General features: G+C 44.5%; 1 protein-coding gene across 4 annotated transcripts in view; it reads left to right on the top strand.

Moving 5' to 3' along the window:
* The window catches only part of LOC121002783 (myelin basic protein), a 190,311-nt gene that overhangs the window by 11,533 nt on the left and 162,414 nt on the right, over window positions 1-16,364 (top strand). For all 4 annotated transcript variants that reach the window (XM_040434325.1, XM_040434326.1, XM_040434324.1 and 1 more), the window contains exon 2: window positions 14,235-14,310. In XM_040434325.1, the coding sequence (XP_040290259.1) occupies window positions 14,260-14,310 (51 nt within the window). In that variant the 5' untranslated portion in view covers window positions 14,235-14,259. The remainder of the gene's footprint in view (window positions 1-14,234; window positions 14,311-16,364) is intronic.

Here is a 16,364-nt window from a genome sequence, read left to right as displayed (position 1 = left end):
TACTGAAAGCATTTGAAGACGGAACAGTCTTCCAAATGCTTTCAGTGTTACTATGGCACCCAGGACGCTATTAAAGTCCTGGTTGCCATAGTAGGAGCGGGGGAGCGGTATACTTACAGTCCGTGCGGCTCCCCGGGCGCTCCAGAATGACGTCAGAGCGCCCCATGCGCATGGATGACGTGATCCATGTGATCACGTGATCCATGCGCTTGGGGCGCCCTGACGTCACTCTGGAGCGCCCGGGGAGCCGCACGGAAGGTAAGTACACTGCTCCCCCGCTCCCCGCTACACTTACCATGGCTGTCAGGACTTTAGCGTCCCGGCAGCCATGGTAACCACTCTGAAAAAGCTAAATGTCGGCTCCGGCAATGCGCCGAAACGACGTTTAGCTTAAGGCCGGATCCGGATCAATGCCTTTCAATGGGCATTGATCCCGGATCCGGCCTTGCGGCAAGTCTTCAGGATTTTTGGCCGGAGCAAAAAGCGCAGCATGCTGCGGTATTTTCTCCGGCCAAAAAAAGTTCCGTACCGGAACTGAAGACATCCTGATGCATCCTGAACGGATTTCTCTCCATTCAGAATGCATTAGGATAATCCTGATCAGTATTCTTCCGGCATAGAGTCCCGACGACGGAACTCTATGCCGGAAGACAAGAACGCAGGTGTGAAAGAGCCCTTAATCGGACCTCAGATCAGACAAAAAAAAAACAACTCATGCCTTTCTTGTTCCGGACACCACCGCTCCACTCCAGCGTTCTTGCCTTTCTGTCTTGTGACCCGACGTCGCACAGCGTGAGGTCACATAGCACGACCGTGTCCTCGCGCTGTGCACATTTCTCCACACCGTGCGACTTTGGCTGAAGCTCCAAGTAGATAGCAGGCTAGCAAGAACTGACTTGCACATATTATCCCCTTCTGCTGTACCGCTGGTTCCTGCCTCCATCTCAGCAGGAAGTGGCTGGGAATGGCGCTGAGGTGGATTACAGCTGCAGCCAGTAATTGACTGAGCAGCATTTCCAGCTATTTTCTGCCATGTCAGGATAGGAGCAGGTAGTGGAGCACACTGGGAACCATCAGAACGACAACATTGGCGGGTCAGGGGTTGAGTATAAGCTGGTTCATCTTTTTATTTTTTCAACAACAATGGGATCCCACTGCAAACCTTTATTTTGGTAGAATACCCCTTTAAACTCAGTGACCGCTGCAATACAAGCTGTAATTGCAGCCATTTTCTCTTGACTCTGAAAACAGAGAGGGGAAAAAACAGATACAAATTTATTACAGATACTAATATTACATTGTTTCAATGACTTTGCATAAGGCGCCATTGGACCACCAGAGTCCCCATATGATGGGGCTGCAGGAACTCCATATGCTGATGAAGTGTACTACTTGTTTTGTACAGATTTGGGGGGAAATTATCAGAAAAAACCCTCTCTATACCTCCTTATGATGTTGGAGGTACAGCAAGGCCCCGTGCTTCTCTTTGGTTGCCCTATTGTGACTGAGCAGAAATACAGCTCTGTAAATGAGATATTAGATGTTCCCCGTTAGATGTGTTTTCTGCCAGATGTCAAAATGCAGTTTCTTTGAAAATGAAATCTATCGTTGTGTATATGATGAGGGTTTTGGTACAAACCCATAAAAGTTTTCAAGGCCGAAGTTGAAAACCCAGTAGAACTGTATTCATTTTCTTATTTTGTGACCTTACAGCCTAGGTTCTCCAAAGCATACATTGTAGAAGCCGACTTTGAATCAAAGCGTTCAAAAATGAAAGTTGAGCGTGCACCTAGAAGTTAGATTTCTTGATTGTAACACAGAAATGCTGGGCCACAGGGGGGAATGATATCCAGACAAGCATTGCCGACCAAGCAAACACGTTTTCATGTTGATGTAGTGCAAAAAAAAGAAAAAAGACCCTTTGGCTTTCTTGTAATGGAAGTACAGCAGTGAACTGAGAGTTGAAGATGTCTATATGTCGTCTTTGAGATATTGGAATTAAACTACGGAGAGGACAGAGCACTTTCACAGTGCTATTATTTTCTGCTACGTTATTGGAGCAGAAGAATGGAAATAACAGAAGTGCCGAATTCGGCACACCAACTGAACCTACCAGATCCCATCGATGCCAAAATGGGATCTGGTCGGTTTCCATTCTGGAGAATATTCTTTTACTTTTCTTTCCATTGGGGTCTGTCACGCTGCCAGTCCTGGTCAATAGTCCACCGGTTGGTCTGAGACTTGTGCACGTAATATGGCCAAGGAAATGTCCCTGTAGTAGGCATGTGTGAAATTGGACTTAAAGAGGTTGTCCCTCTATAAGAATATATCCCCTATCCACAGGATACAGGATAAGTATCTGATTGGCGGAGTCTGACACCTGGAACCCTTCACTGCTCGCTTCCACTCCGTTCATCCCTATGGAACTACCGGAGATGGCCAGGGGCTGTACTTCAGCAGTTCTATATTGCATGCAACGCTCTGTTCACCCCAGAGACTCCAGCACCTCGTTCTTCTGACTGGGGAGGTGTTCTTACGATGGGACAACCCCTTTCATAAAAGATCTGTGCATCCCACAAAAAGCAACATTGCCAAAATCTGCCTTTTTTTGTCTACACCTCCTGTGCAGATCTATGCACGTCCATGCTAACAGACACCAAGCAAACCTTGCTCGGATTCTGCAGTCATACTCCCTTCGAGATATTGACAATAATGAGATCTGAAAATGACAGCAAACCTGCTTTTTAATTGGCTTTCAGGCAACAAAAGTTTTTGGGGTGTTTTTTTTTTTTTTTTTTGAGTCAAAGTGAAAACTAACTGAAAATGAGTAATCATAGCAAAATATATACAGTTGACTTAAGACTATGTGCAGAGTTGGGTCATTGTTTATTTTAAATGAATTAGATTATTAAAGTTGGTTGTGATTGTGGACATCAACTTAGGGCTCGTTTACACGAACGTGTGAAGCCCGTGCTGTGGACCGCAAATTGCGGTCCACAATGCACGGGCACTGTCCGTGGGGCAGGCGCATGGTGATCGCAGACCCATTCACTTTAATGGGTCAACGATCCTTCCGTTCCGCAAAAAGATAGAGCAAGTTCTCTTTTTGCGGTGCGGTAGCACGGAACGGAACCCCAGAAAGCACTGCAGTGCTTCCGTAGTGTTCTGGTCTTTCGTTCCGGACCATTCCGCATCTCCGGATTTGCGGACCCATTGAAATGAATGAACGAGCCCTTAGGCTTGAATCACACATGCAGTTTTTGATGTCGTTTTTTGTGCATCCAGCAGGAAGGAGAAGTATAAGTTCTTCCTTTATGTTTCCCATTCCTCTTGAAAACTGTGGAGGAGATTTATCTAAACTGGTATAAAGGAAAATCAGATTCCATCTTTCATTTTCATCAGCTGTGAAAAATAAAAGGTGGAATCTTATTGGTTGCTGTAGGTTTTCCTTTACACGACTTTTGATAAATCTCCCCCCTTGTGTTTGATTCCAGCCTAAGGGCTCATTCACACAGCCATTGTTCGACCGTGCCCGTATTGCAGCCTGCAAACAGCTGGTGCGCAATATGCGTGCATCGGCCGTGTGCATCCCGCATCACGGATGCGGACCCATTCACTTGAATGGGTCCGCAATCCGGAAAGGTTGGTGTGGAACAGAGGCATAGAACCCCGTGGAAACACTACGGAATGCTTCCGTGGGGTTTCTGTCCGTGCCGCCAAAAAATAGAACATGTTCTATTTTTTGCGGTGCGGACGGATCACGGACGCATTCAGGTTGAATGAGTCTGGATCCGTTGCGGCAGCCGCACAAATAGTGCAAATTGCGGCCCCCAAGGCACGGACATGTGAATGAGCCCTAAGGCTTCCTTCATACATATACTTTTTGGTTCTACATCTTGTTTAGGGTACATTCACACTACTGTGGTGCCGCCGTGCCCGTATTGCGGACCACGCACCCATTGTGAACTCTGCATGGCAGACCCATTGACTTCTATGCGTCCTCCACAGTTCTATTGCCCCTTTATGTGATTCAGTTTCTCCGATTTTTTTCTTTTTATAATCCTTTTTATGTTTTTTTTTTTATACCATAACATATCCAGATCTGCAAATCGATTGAAATAAGCACTTTAAGTGACCTTCGCAGTCAGTGACAGACTGATATGATTTTGCAGCAACTTTTAAACAATCACATTTTAGCCTTCTTAGTTCTTCTGGACGCCTTCAGCGCGTTTCACACTAAGCAGCTGTTATTTTACTTCTCCGTGGGTCAAATGTGCAACTGTTTCCCTCTGAATACAAATAATGTGTTCTCACTTGTTCACCTTCAGCACTTCCAGAATCTCTCTGGCTCTGTGCTGCTTTTTATTGGCCGTGCAGTGGAGATGACTATCCACATGTTCCCTCTGAAGAGCGTCTAAAAGATTTGGCTGTTATTAGAGCATGAGCAAATCAGGACTGACAAACCATTTGTGGTGCAAAGTGGTTGATGCAGCTGGGCCACCGGGGATGTAACCTTAATGCAGTGTCCATAGCAACAGTCAATATAGATTGATCTGACCAGGTTGCTATGGAAACAGTCTGCTTTATCCGAAGACCCTGGGGACGGAATGTCACTTGTGCCTTATAAAACTACCCTTAGATTCTCCACGTATTGTCATAGAACCAGTGTTCCACCAGCTTCTCGGAGGATTTGGAAGCTGTTTACTCTTGCACTCTCTTTTGGTGCTTGCAGGTTGCCTAGAATAGATGACGTGTCTATTGTATTTAGTTGTCATATTGCATGCTTTGCATAGTATTGACAGGGATCCAGCTGAGCTGCAGAATGTGATAAAACCTATAGCAGGCTAGCTCGATGCACTGTATCACAGCTCCTTCATGCTCCAGGCGCTGCTCCTTTGCTTTATACTGCCTTAAAGGGAACTCATCACATCAAACATGATGTCTGATCTGCAGGCAGCTTGTTATAGAGCAGGAAAAGCTGATCAGATTGATATATAGTTTAATGGAAAAATATTCAGTGTAACTTGGGTTTTAATTCATTTAAATCTCCACTCGTTCTGAGCTTTGGAGTCCAGTGGGCGGGGCTATTCAGTGATTGACAGCTTTCCCTGCATGACTGGGCATATAAATATAGCTGTCAGTCACTGACCTAAACATAGAAAAAGCAGGGATTTACATGGATAAAATACAAGTCTTTTCCCATAAACTACACATCCTTCTGCTCAGCTCCTCCTGCTCTATAACCTGCTGCCTGCAGATTGCACTGCGTTTTCATGGTGACAGGTTCCCTTTAAAACATGGAAGCTGTTCTGTCATTGGTGACCTTAAAGGTAACTGATCAAAAATGATTTCCTTAATTCAAATCATTACCCACAATACTGTAATTTGCCAAGAAATTCCTCATACTTCACAGGGAACTTCATAAGCCCCAAATTAATTGTTTTCGGCAGTTCTCTGAAAAGTCAGATCCACTGTGTTTTTGATAATGTTCATGATTCTTTTTCCTTCATTTGAAAAAAAAAAAACAGAAGATGGCCATACGATAGCACATGGTGATCTTAAAGGGGTTAATAGTGTAATGCGAATCAGAGTCTTAAAAAGGACCTTTCACCTCTCCTGACATGTCAGTTTTAGTGACTACTTGTATTCCCCATGTAATGCCAGTTATGGAGCATCTATTCTCATGACTATCCTGTATTATGCCTGCTAGAAGTTTACAAATAATTTGCCAGTAGTCTATGGTAAAGTTACTGGTGGGTGTATATGACTGTACAATCAGTGCTGCTGGTGTCAGACTGTCCAGGGACACACCCCCAACTGCTAACACCCATCTGTACCTTTACCGCAAGTTGCCGTCAATTCATTCATATACTTCTACTAGAAATAACAGAGGAATGGTACACAGAGTCCTAAAAATAGATGCTTCAGGATTGTTATGACATGGGGAATGCAAGTAGTTACAAAAACAGACATGTCAGGAGGGGTGACAGCTCCTCTTTAATAACAGACAAATTTACTATTCTGTCGCATGGAATTTGGAGTATCGTAAATCCTGAGCGAAATTTAGGCTAGAATTTTGTTCATTTGCCAAAAATGTGTCCATGAGCCAGAACTTTGTCTGTGCTCCAAAAAACTGTCTAGTTTACAACACGTAACCTGTGTAAACACATATGAGTGATGTAAGTACAAAAAATCATTCGTACTGATGTACAGTGCTGCCCATAATTATTCATACCCCTGGCAAATTTTGACTTAAAGTTACTTTTATTCAACCAGCAAGTTTGCTCAAATGTAGATAAAAACTGAGAAATGTTTTTTTTCCCACAATAATGCCTCTTGTACATCGTCTTATTATCTTTTGGGAGACACCTATGTTATTTCCCGTGAGAAAATTACTTGCTGGTCAAATAAAAGTAACTTTAAGTAAAAATTTGACAGGGGTATGAATAATTATGGGCAGCACTGTATATGAAAAGGGAAAACAATATAGAACCTAAAACTTCATTTTTTTTTGAATAATCTAAAATAATGGATCACTTAACGCACTACAAAAAATATTAGGAACAGTCTTACCGGTGTGGTGCTTATTCAATGGACCCTACACAACCGGATGGATGACACTGCATGGATGATTCACTTGGTGTCCTGATGGTCGGGTATAGTCCACAACTAACGGGGACATGGGCCAGAAGGGGAAGGTACGGTATACGATGTGATAGGTATCCTGTCCCTATGTGGCCCTCTCAGTACTATTACACCCTGAATGTCCTAACTAATGCAGAGTCATCACCCTGAGAAGAGCGGCCCGCCTGGAACCTGTCCCTATTATTGGTCCCTACACATCCCTGTCAGGAGGAGGGAAAATGATAGGCTATCGATCTCCTATCTAGTTAGAAGTGTCTAACTCAACTCAAATGGAGAGATAGATGTCTTCAATACCAAATGTCCCGACGAGTTTCATCTTAAAGATATCACCCCAGAATCACCAGGGGACAGGGGTTTGCCTAAAATAAAAAAATGAAAATACAAATGTCTAACCAAAGGGCCCAGGCTAATAATATTCACCAGAAACATATTGGCTATTTAAAATTGATAAGGCCCAATTTTAATGATAATCAGAGCTAGTCAGTTGTTATCATACCTTCATCAGTAGAAGAGAGTGTGGCAGAGCGGTTTGCTGATGTGTGGCGGCCACATGTAGAGGGCCGCCGTCACTTTAAATCGATCCATGGCCATGGTTCCTGTTGGCTCGGCGACGTCACTTCTGGGTGCGCCGGGACGTGTAGCGCATGCGCACAAGACGCGGGGAGGGTGCGAATATAGCGTCAGTGTTGCTAGGCAGCGGGGGACGCTAGCCAATGCAGCAGCGACGATAACCCCACAGATAGTAAGCAGTGTATTCTTACCAAAGTTAACAAAACTAATACATACTACACCAGGGAATATTTAAAGTACAGGGTACCCTCGGCTGGAAAAAGAGGGACCTAAGATGAAGTATAATAATTAAAAAATTAAAAAATTTTTTTTTTTTTAACCCCTCCAGCCCTATTTTACTATGCATTCTGTATTCAGAATGCTATTATTTTCTCTTATAACCATGTTATAAGGGAAAATAATAATGATCGGGTCCCCATCCCGATTGTCTCCTAGCAACCGTGCGTGAAAATCGCACCGCATCCGCACTTGCAACCCCATTCATTTCTATGGGGCCTGCGTTACGTGAAAAATGCACAAAGAGGAGCATGCTGCGATTTTGACGCAACGCACAAGTGATGCGTGAAAATCACTGCTCGTGTGCACAGCCCCATAGAAATGAATGGGTCGGTATTCAGTGCGGGTGCAATGCGTTCAACTCACGCATCGCATCCGCGCGGAATACTCGCCCATGTGAAAGGGGCCTAAATGTGATGCAAAGCATGCATGCCAGTTTTGGGGAACAAATTGTGCCCAAAAACTGGCGCATTTTCAATAGTAAATCTGCCCACTATGTTTTTTGTTTTTTTTCACAGAATCTGAGTGTTTATCTCTGTGTGACTCCATGTTCATATGTGCCCACATTACTGAGAAAAAGGATGTTAGGATAATAGGTGCAACGGGGGCGTTGCCATTACTCCTCGAGGTTCAGTTCAGCTCTCTCTGCAGCTGCCACGCCTTCTGCACTTTGATTGACAGGGTTAGGCAGTGGAAAGCTCATCCTGCCTGGCCCTGTTAATCAAAGTGCAGAAGGCGTGGTAGTTGCAGAGAGGGCTGGCCTTTAGGTGTAATGGCAATGCCCCCATTGCTCCTAGAGGCTCATTTGCATATATTAAAACTTCATTTTTATCAGCAATGCTGGCACATATGGACATGGGACCAACACAGAGTTCTTCAGCTGCCAAGTGCACATGTAAGGCTACTTTCACACTAGCGTTTTTTTTGCAGATCCGTCATGAATCTGCAAAAACGCTTCCGTTACAATAATAGAACCGCATGTGTCCGTCATGAACGAATCCGGTTGTATTATGTCTTCTATAGCCATGACGGATCAGTCTTGAACACCATTGAAAATCAATGGGGGACGTATCCGTTTTCTATTGTGCCAGAGAAAACTGATCCGTCCCCATTGACTTACATTGTGTGCCAGGACGGATCCGTTTGGCTCAGTTTCCTCTGCAGGCAGCGTTTTGGTGTCTGCCTCCAGAGCGGAATGGAGACTGATCGGAGGCAAACTGATGCATTCTGAGCGGATCCTTTTCTATTCAGAATGCATTAGGGCAAAACTGATCCAATTTGGACCGCTTGTGAGAGCCCATGACGGATCTCACAAACGGAAAGCCAAAACGCTAGTGTGAAAGTAGCCTAACAATTCAGCCAGTTTCATAGATACAAATATTCTGACAGATGCCTTTTAGGCCATTCCATGCATTGAGGATCGCAATTTGTCGTCCCCAATGCTGTTGCCGCCGACGGATGCAGGTCCATTCAACTTGATAGGGCTTCCGTGCCTCCATTCTGCACCGCTCCTTCCGGATTGCAGACCCATTCAACTGTTTGTTGGCCGCAATACGGGAACGTCCCGGCAACAGCCGTGTGCATGAGCCCTGAAGAGCATATTGCTTGTCTTCAGTTTTTCAATCAGTTTAGATGAGTTGCAGATCAGAAAACCCTATTGCAAAAAGTGTGAACCCAGCCTTACAAAGTGTGACTCTGTCAAGACTAAATCAAAGATAAATAAGAGTAAGTTTTCTATAAAAAAACATTACAAATGACTCAGTAGGGTGTGAAAGTGGAGGTCTGACCACATGTTTGTGTTTGGTTATCTGATATCGCAGAAGCTCTGCCCCCCAGGCCCAGCCTTATCTCAGAGTAAAGCCAAGTATAGCCTCCATTTTATTTCAATGAAAGATATTTGGCAGAATGCATTTGCACAATGTTTTTCTAATTTCAGCCTTTCAGCTTAAGAAGGAGGGGGATTGGTAGCAGTGAATTGTCCATGGGGATACAAAATGAGAAGCTTAAGTTATATTCAAGTGACTTCCATTCATCTGAATGGAGCTTGCAGAAATCCATGTGCATGCCACTGAAACGACTCTGTTTAGATGCCTGGAACTGGTTTTACGTGTTTGGGGTTATAACGGCTCTACGTCATGATGGTGGTGGAATGAAAGATCTGTCATGCTTGATGAAATCTCAGAAGAAGATTTATAAAAACTGGTGCAAAGGGAAACTGGCTTAGTTGACCATAGCAACCAACCAGATTCCACCTTTCATTTTTCAGAGCTCCAGTGGAAAATGAAAAGATCAATCTGATTGGTTGCTACAGGCCAACTAAGCCCGTTTTCCTTTTAACCAATAGTCTTATAAGAGATAAACCGCTGCAGAGTCTGCACGTGTGTGGGGGAGTCAGAAGGAAATCATTGCTTGGCCGAAGCTACCAAAGGGTATAATCTTGCAAAACTTGTAAAAGCAGAACTTCACTTTATGACTAAAGAAGACCAAACAACCAGCATTTCACGGTAATTCCCCTATATTGAAAATTCCATTGAAAAGGCTTTCAGTGCAAATGGTGGTAACTGGAAACATGAACAATGTAAATAAAAATTGTACTGAAAACTTGTGCAAAAATGTACCGTAAATGCTAAGACAGAGACTGCTCGACATGATTGTTCTGATAAGGAAATGTCTTCTACTAATACACTTCCCCTTCAATTCCCAAAGAAGAAACCACAGCACACAAGCTTCAGTGGGTCCCATCAGAGATGCATTGCTGGAGTTGACAGATGAACCTTCACAGCAGACCGTTGGCTTTGTCAAGATCCTAATCGCTTCTGCAGTGGTAGGGTGACCCACAGTATGAAGGCATATTGGGCCTTCATGCACAGGACTTCCTCATTTTTTGCAGATCACATGTAGACCCTTTAATTTCTATGGGGCTGCAAACAAACCTAATGTCATCCTCGTGCTGTCCGCATCTGTGCGGCCGTTCCACAAATTATAGAACATGGCCTATTCTAGTTTGTAGCATTTCTACAAAGAGGTTGCGGCATGTACATGGCCCGTGTCCACGGTTTGTGGACTGCAAAATATATGGTTGTCTGCACGTGGCCTAATCCACATCAACATAGGACTTCAGCGGAATGCACTTCCTCTATATCTGGTGAAATGCAGCACTTAGATAGCGGTGTGCTCCTGGGTGCTCATGTTTCATAATGAGGTGTACAGTGTAGCTGCCATCACCTGCGGTAGAATCTAGACCTGAGAAAGCTGCGGACATCAATTAAAATTGATAACAAGAGTTTATGAAACAAAATCCAAAGTAGAATAATGTGCAGAATTACTGAGGCCAACAAGCTTTTAACCTTGACAAGTTATCACTGAATGCCCTAAGCATCTAGAATATTACTCACTAGCTCCTCAAGGCAACGCCTTGCTTGTAACATCTGTTACGGTCATACGGTGGTGGAGCATTAGATTAAGAGTTGACTGTCACTAAATCCGTGCTTTACAAGCTGGAATCTATTTCTTAAACTATTAAACCTCCTTGGAGTCCATGATTTAACCCCCATTATTGTCCTAGATGAAAGTAGTAAGGAGGGGTCTCATAATCTGGACTAAAATTGGATAAAATGTTTATGAGCCCTAATATTCAGCATGCTATCTATGGACATATCAGAGGAGACGTTTAAAGGGTCAGAGACATCAAAAGTTTTGATCGGTGGGGTCTCACTAGACCGAGGATGGAGAAGAGCTTGCATATCATGCTCTATCTGCTAGCAACAGGGAATGGACTCACTAGAAGCCTATGGGCTTGTCTTGATTCCATCCTCTGGACCAAAGAGAATGTGATATGTATGTGCTCTTCTCTAATCGTTCTAGCAATCAGGGAGGGTCTCAGAACTCAGACCCTCACCAACCAAAATTGTTGATATGTCTCTATGACCTATCAAAAGTTTTACCAAAGTTCAGTTACTTTTAAGGACAACTGGCATCATCCCAAGTAAATTATCATCCTTCTGCTGATGGAATCTCTCCTTAATATGAGTGGTCAGATAATGCTGCCAGTCATACTAATATGGGATTTTGTTTTAGTTCTGCGTATGTTCAAAGTTTTGCTTACCCGAACAGCATTAATCCGTGGATCCCTAACTGTGCCAGCTGTGGCAGCCAAGCAAAAGATCCACTTAGGAGTCTGTTCATGTACCGTAATTTTCTGTTGGAGTATTTCCTATACAGGCTCAAAAAGTTAACTCGAAGTAGAGCTGATTAATTACATAGATAAGGTTTCCTCAGGTTTCTCTGAGTGGGCAATGGGGAGTCTCTGAAACTGTGCAATTCAAGTGTATGAAACTTTGTGTTGCATGGAGAGTCATTAATCTGACCAAATATGAATTGTTGTTTGTGTCAGGGGTTACACTTTACAGATATATCCTTTCTGACCTCTTGGCCTAACATATTCTAATTACTATTCTTTTTAATGATTTCACAATACTGTGTCACGAGATGTCTGTCGTATATATGCGCCTAAGAGTGGCCACCCAGAAGTTGTGTAATAAACTTACCTGACCGGGCTCCAGCTTCTCAGTGATAAGTGGGGTTTGTGTTCTGGCCTATGGAGCGCCGGGCTACTGGACCTATCAGGTTCTGATCCAGGGACCCGTCGCTCTATTTAAATCATTTCCTATTCATTCACCATTGCCAGTGATAGTCTTTGTTGGCTCTTTAGCGTTGTCCCGATTCCTGTACTGCTGTGATAATATATGTTTTTGACCCCAGCTTGTCTTTTTACCATTCTGTCTCACGTTTTGGTACTTCGTAGCCCGTCTAGTTTTGACACATTTCTGTTGACTTTGCTTTTATCTTTGTTGTGTCCATGTGTTCATTTCTGCACCTATTTAGTGTAGGGACTGTCGTCCAGTTGCAGTTCAGCCATTTAGGGTTGGTACTGCAAGTAGGTAGAGACAGTGGGGTTGGTCTCAGTTCAGGGCCTCACGATCCTTGTCTGTACCTCCGCTATATTCCTGACAGGTTGTAATGGGAATTGCAGTCGGTGAAGGGTTTTGCTAATACAGTGACCTGGTGGTTAACTGCTAAGCGGGGTTATGTGACTTTACTGTGTATATTATGTCCCACGGGCTGTGTTCTGGAGAAATAGTTAATCCCTGGCCCTAGACTCAGTTGCTAGGGTGGGCTGGCCCTACCCCTCTGAGCTGGTAGCTGTAGGATTGTGATTAGTGTGCATTCAGCAGCCAAAGTGTAAATAGCTAAAGTGACTAGCTGGTACCAAAGAAAGGCAGAAGACAGGGTTACATGAGCCACTGTCTGAGAGAAAGAAGCATTGAACTTTGCAGAAGGTTGAGGGCCATTACAAAGGGACAGTGCATGGACAAACATCAGTGCAAGATAATGCATGTATTGAGGCTGTGGACCTCACTGCTTTTGGTTAGGGAGAATCTTTAGGCACCCTTCCATAATACTGAGACAGACTACACCCCACAGTTGGGAATTGTAGAACTATACTGATAGTGAGAATTAATTGTGAGAGAAACCTTGCACCGCTTTGGCCGAATTGGGAAGATTTTTGGAATTAGCTGGAAAAAGGCTCCGAGAGGTACTCATTGTACAGCCTATATCCCCCATATACAGCCTTGGGAAAACTGAGCATGTAATCTGAAAAGACCGAGCTTACTCTGCAAGTGCGTGTTTGTATTATCTGCCCAAAGTGCTTCAGTAAAGTTACCCCCAAATCCAGCCTCACCACTCTGCACTGTCCCATCATCACTCTGAGGGAGCCCTGCCTTGCACCCCAAAACCCAGCTAAAGCAAGGGCACCCCACCTAACATCATGGAGTAGCCTCAAAACCGGGGTGTGTCCTGAGGGAAATAAAGGCTAAGCCCCTCCCATCACTGCACAGCCAAGGAAGTGGCAGAGTGAGGACTGCTTCTGTGACTACTACTCCTATCCTTGCCACTCCTCTCTCCCGGGTCCCTGCACTAACCTTTTACGATATTGTGTTGAACGTGTTTCATGAGAAATTTCAGCCCTTAAAGGGAATTTCCAGGACTTTGATATTGGTAGCCTATCAATATCAGATTGGTGGGGATCCAACTCAGATCTAACAACCTGCTCCCCTATCAATCAGCTGTTTTGGCATGCACCGGAAACTATACAGTGGATGAAATCGGAAGCACTAGGGGGGTAATTTACGATCAGGTATACAACAGTTTTCTGGTGTATATCTGTCGCAGATTGTGGCACAAAGGTTATTTGCACCGCAATCTGTGACTTTTCCCCTCTCACGCCAGGGGGCGTGGGTGGGGAAGGGGATGGACTGGCATGCCCGTTTTATTTATTATTTTGTATGCAAGGAAGCTGGTTTACAGTTAGACCGGCGGTGGTTGCGCCAAAGTTAGGTAGAGGCCGACGCCTCTTTATAGCTTCGGCGGATCCACCACCAGCGCAGGGGTTATTAAGACCAGCATCTAAAACGCCATTCTTAATAAATGACCCCCTAGGTTCCATCTATTGTGTATTTGCCATGCTGGGGTACTGCAGCTCGGCTCCCATTCAAGAGAATTCAGTTGATCCTTCGAATAGGCCATCAGTATCTAAGTCCTGGAAAACCCCTTTAACCAAATTCCAGCTAAGGTGAGGGTGGACACATCTGTATATATTCAGAAAGGGAGGAGTGGAATATTAAGGTAAGACATTATATATTTTCTGGCTTTTCTTAATGCAAGATTGTTTCTCATTTTAGGATTTGAAGCACTTAGTACTGCACCATGGGGAACCATGTTGGAAGAAGAGACCATAGCGATGACCTTTCAGCAAAGGTAATCTAAGATGAAGTTTTTCTTCATTCCAGTAATCAGTTGATAGGGTTTGCTCATCTGTGGTCTGGTCTTCAGTATAAGGCCTCTTGCACACAAACGTATTTTCTTTCCGTGTCCGTTCCGGGTTTTTTGGGGACCGTATGCGGAACCATTCACTTCAATGGATCCGTAAAAATAAAACGGAAGTTACTCCGTGTGCATTCCATTTCTGTATTTCCATTCCGCAAAAAAATAGAACATGTCCTATTATGGTCCGCATTACGGACAAGGATAGGACTGTTCTATGAAGGGCTAGCTGTTCCGTTCCGCAAAATACATACGGTCGTGTGCAAGAGGACTAAAGATGACCACAGTTGGCAATGTTCTTTCACCAAACAACCTTGCTACTGACTGACTGATAGCCTTTTAACAATAATGCAAAAAGTGTTTTAGTGTTTTCCTCCTTGAATTATTTTTATCTTTTCATTCATTTCATGTCGTCTTCTCATGGTGCAGAACTTTTGAGACTGTTATGAAGTGTATACTTCATTAGTCACCCATTATCTACGGAGCATATGTGCCTTGGTCTGCTCTTTATTTGCCTGTGCTTAAATGTGCTTAGAGATACAATGTTAGAGACGGCAGCAGGCCGCTTGTGGTTCACTTCTGCTTTTCACGCGGTGACACATCTCTTGTTACACCTTTGTTTACTCAACATGTGACATTTTCACTTCCTGTATTACTAATTGTTGAGTTAACCTATCCACTTACTGTATGCGTGTTGTCAGAAATGATTGAAGGGGTTGTCTGGGATTTTGATATTGATGGACTATGCTTAGGATAGGCTATCAATATCTGATCGGTGGGGGTTCAGTTCCTGCTGATCAGCTGTTTTCAAGAGGCTGCAGCTCTCCAGTGAGCATTACAGCCTCCTCAATGCTTACCGAGCACAGCGCCGTCCATTGTATTGTGGCTGTGCTTGGTATTATGAATGGGACTGAGCTGCTCCCAGGCCATGTGGCCGTAGCATTTTCCAGACAGCTGAGGGAGTCGGACCCTCACCAATCAAATATTAAAGAGGTTTTCCATTTTTTTTTTTATTGCTGACCTAACTGATTGGTGGGGGTCAGACACCTGGGACCCCCGCTGATCAGCTGTTTGAGAAGGCACCAGCTTTCACAGTGGCGTCGCTGCCTTCTCTCTGCTCACCAAGCACCGCACTGTACATTGTATAGCGGCTGTGCTCGGTATCACAACTCAGCCCCATTCACTTCAATAGGGCTGAGCTACCCCTAGGCCATGTGACCGATGAATGTGACATCACACGGCCTAGGAAAATCTGGAGAAGGCTGCGGCGCAACCGCGAGCTCTGCGGCCTTCTCAAACAGCTGATCGGCAGGGGTCCTGGGTGTCGGTCGGTCCCCAAACCGATTAGATACTGATGACCTATTAGGATTTCTGTCTTCACTTTAGGTTGCACCGGGTATCGAATTATCGATACCCAATCAACTTTTATACCGGTATCGATCTGATACCGAGGTTTGCCTTTTACTGATACTAGGCTGCACTACTGCGCAACCTAGTATCAGAGAACATGGCGCGCGCTGCTCTCAGTGCGGCACCTGAGGGGTTAACTGCCACTGATAGCACCTCCCTGTCATAGATGTCGGGTGCCGGCTGTGATTCTGCCGCCGGCACCCGCCTCCTGTATCTGTATTAAACTTTAATTATCTTCAATGGTGGTGCAGTGCAAATACCCCGCCCCCATGAAAAACACTGGTCCAGCACATATTAAGCCCCGCCCCTAACGGGCATCTCTCTCACCAGAAGCAGCTCCAGAGTCTGTACTAAAACACTGCATTGTGGTTACAGGACCTGTGGTGATGTCACAGTCATGTTATTAGCCATGTGTGTGGGAGGAGTTAGGGGAACACAGGCTCAGTGTAAGAGTGTGCTGGTGGAGAATGCAGAGGTACTTTATGTATGGAAGGTGTGTATAAAGCAGGGCTATGTCAGTGTAACCAGTCTATTGTACAGTTTTCTGTAGTTTTATCTGTGTAATGGACATGTAGCAG

This window comes from Bufo bufo, chromosome 5 (genome assembly GCF_905171765.1).
Source record: "Bufo bufo chromosome 5, aBufBuf1.1, whole genome shotgun sequence".
NCBI lineage: Eukaryota > Metazoa > Chordata > Amphibia > Anura > Bufonidae > Bufo > Bufo bufo.
Note: the sequence above shows the minus strand (reverse complement) of the source record. Positions and strands in the feature narration are given on the sequence as shown.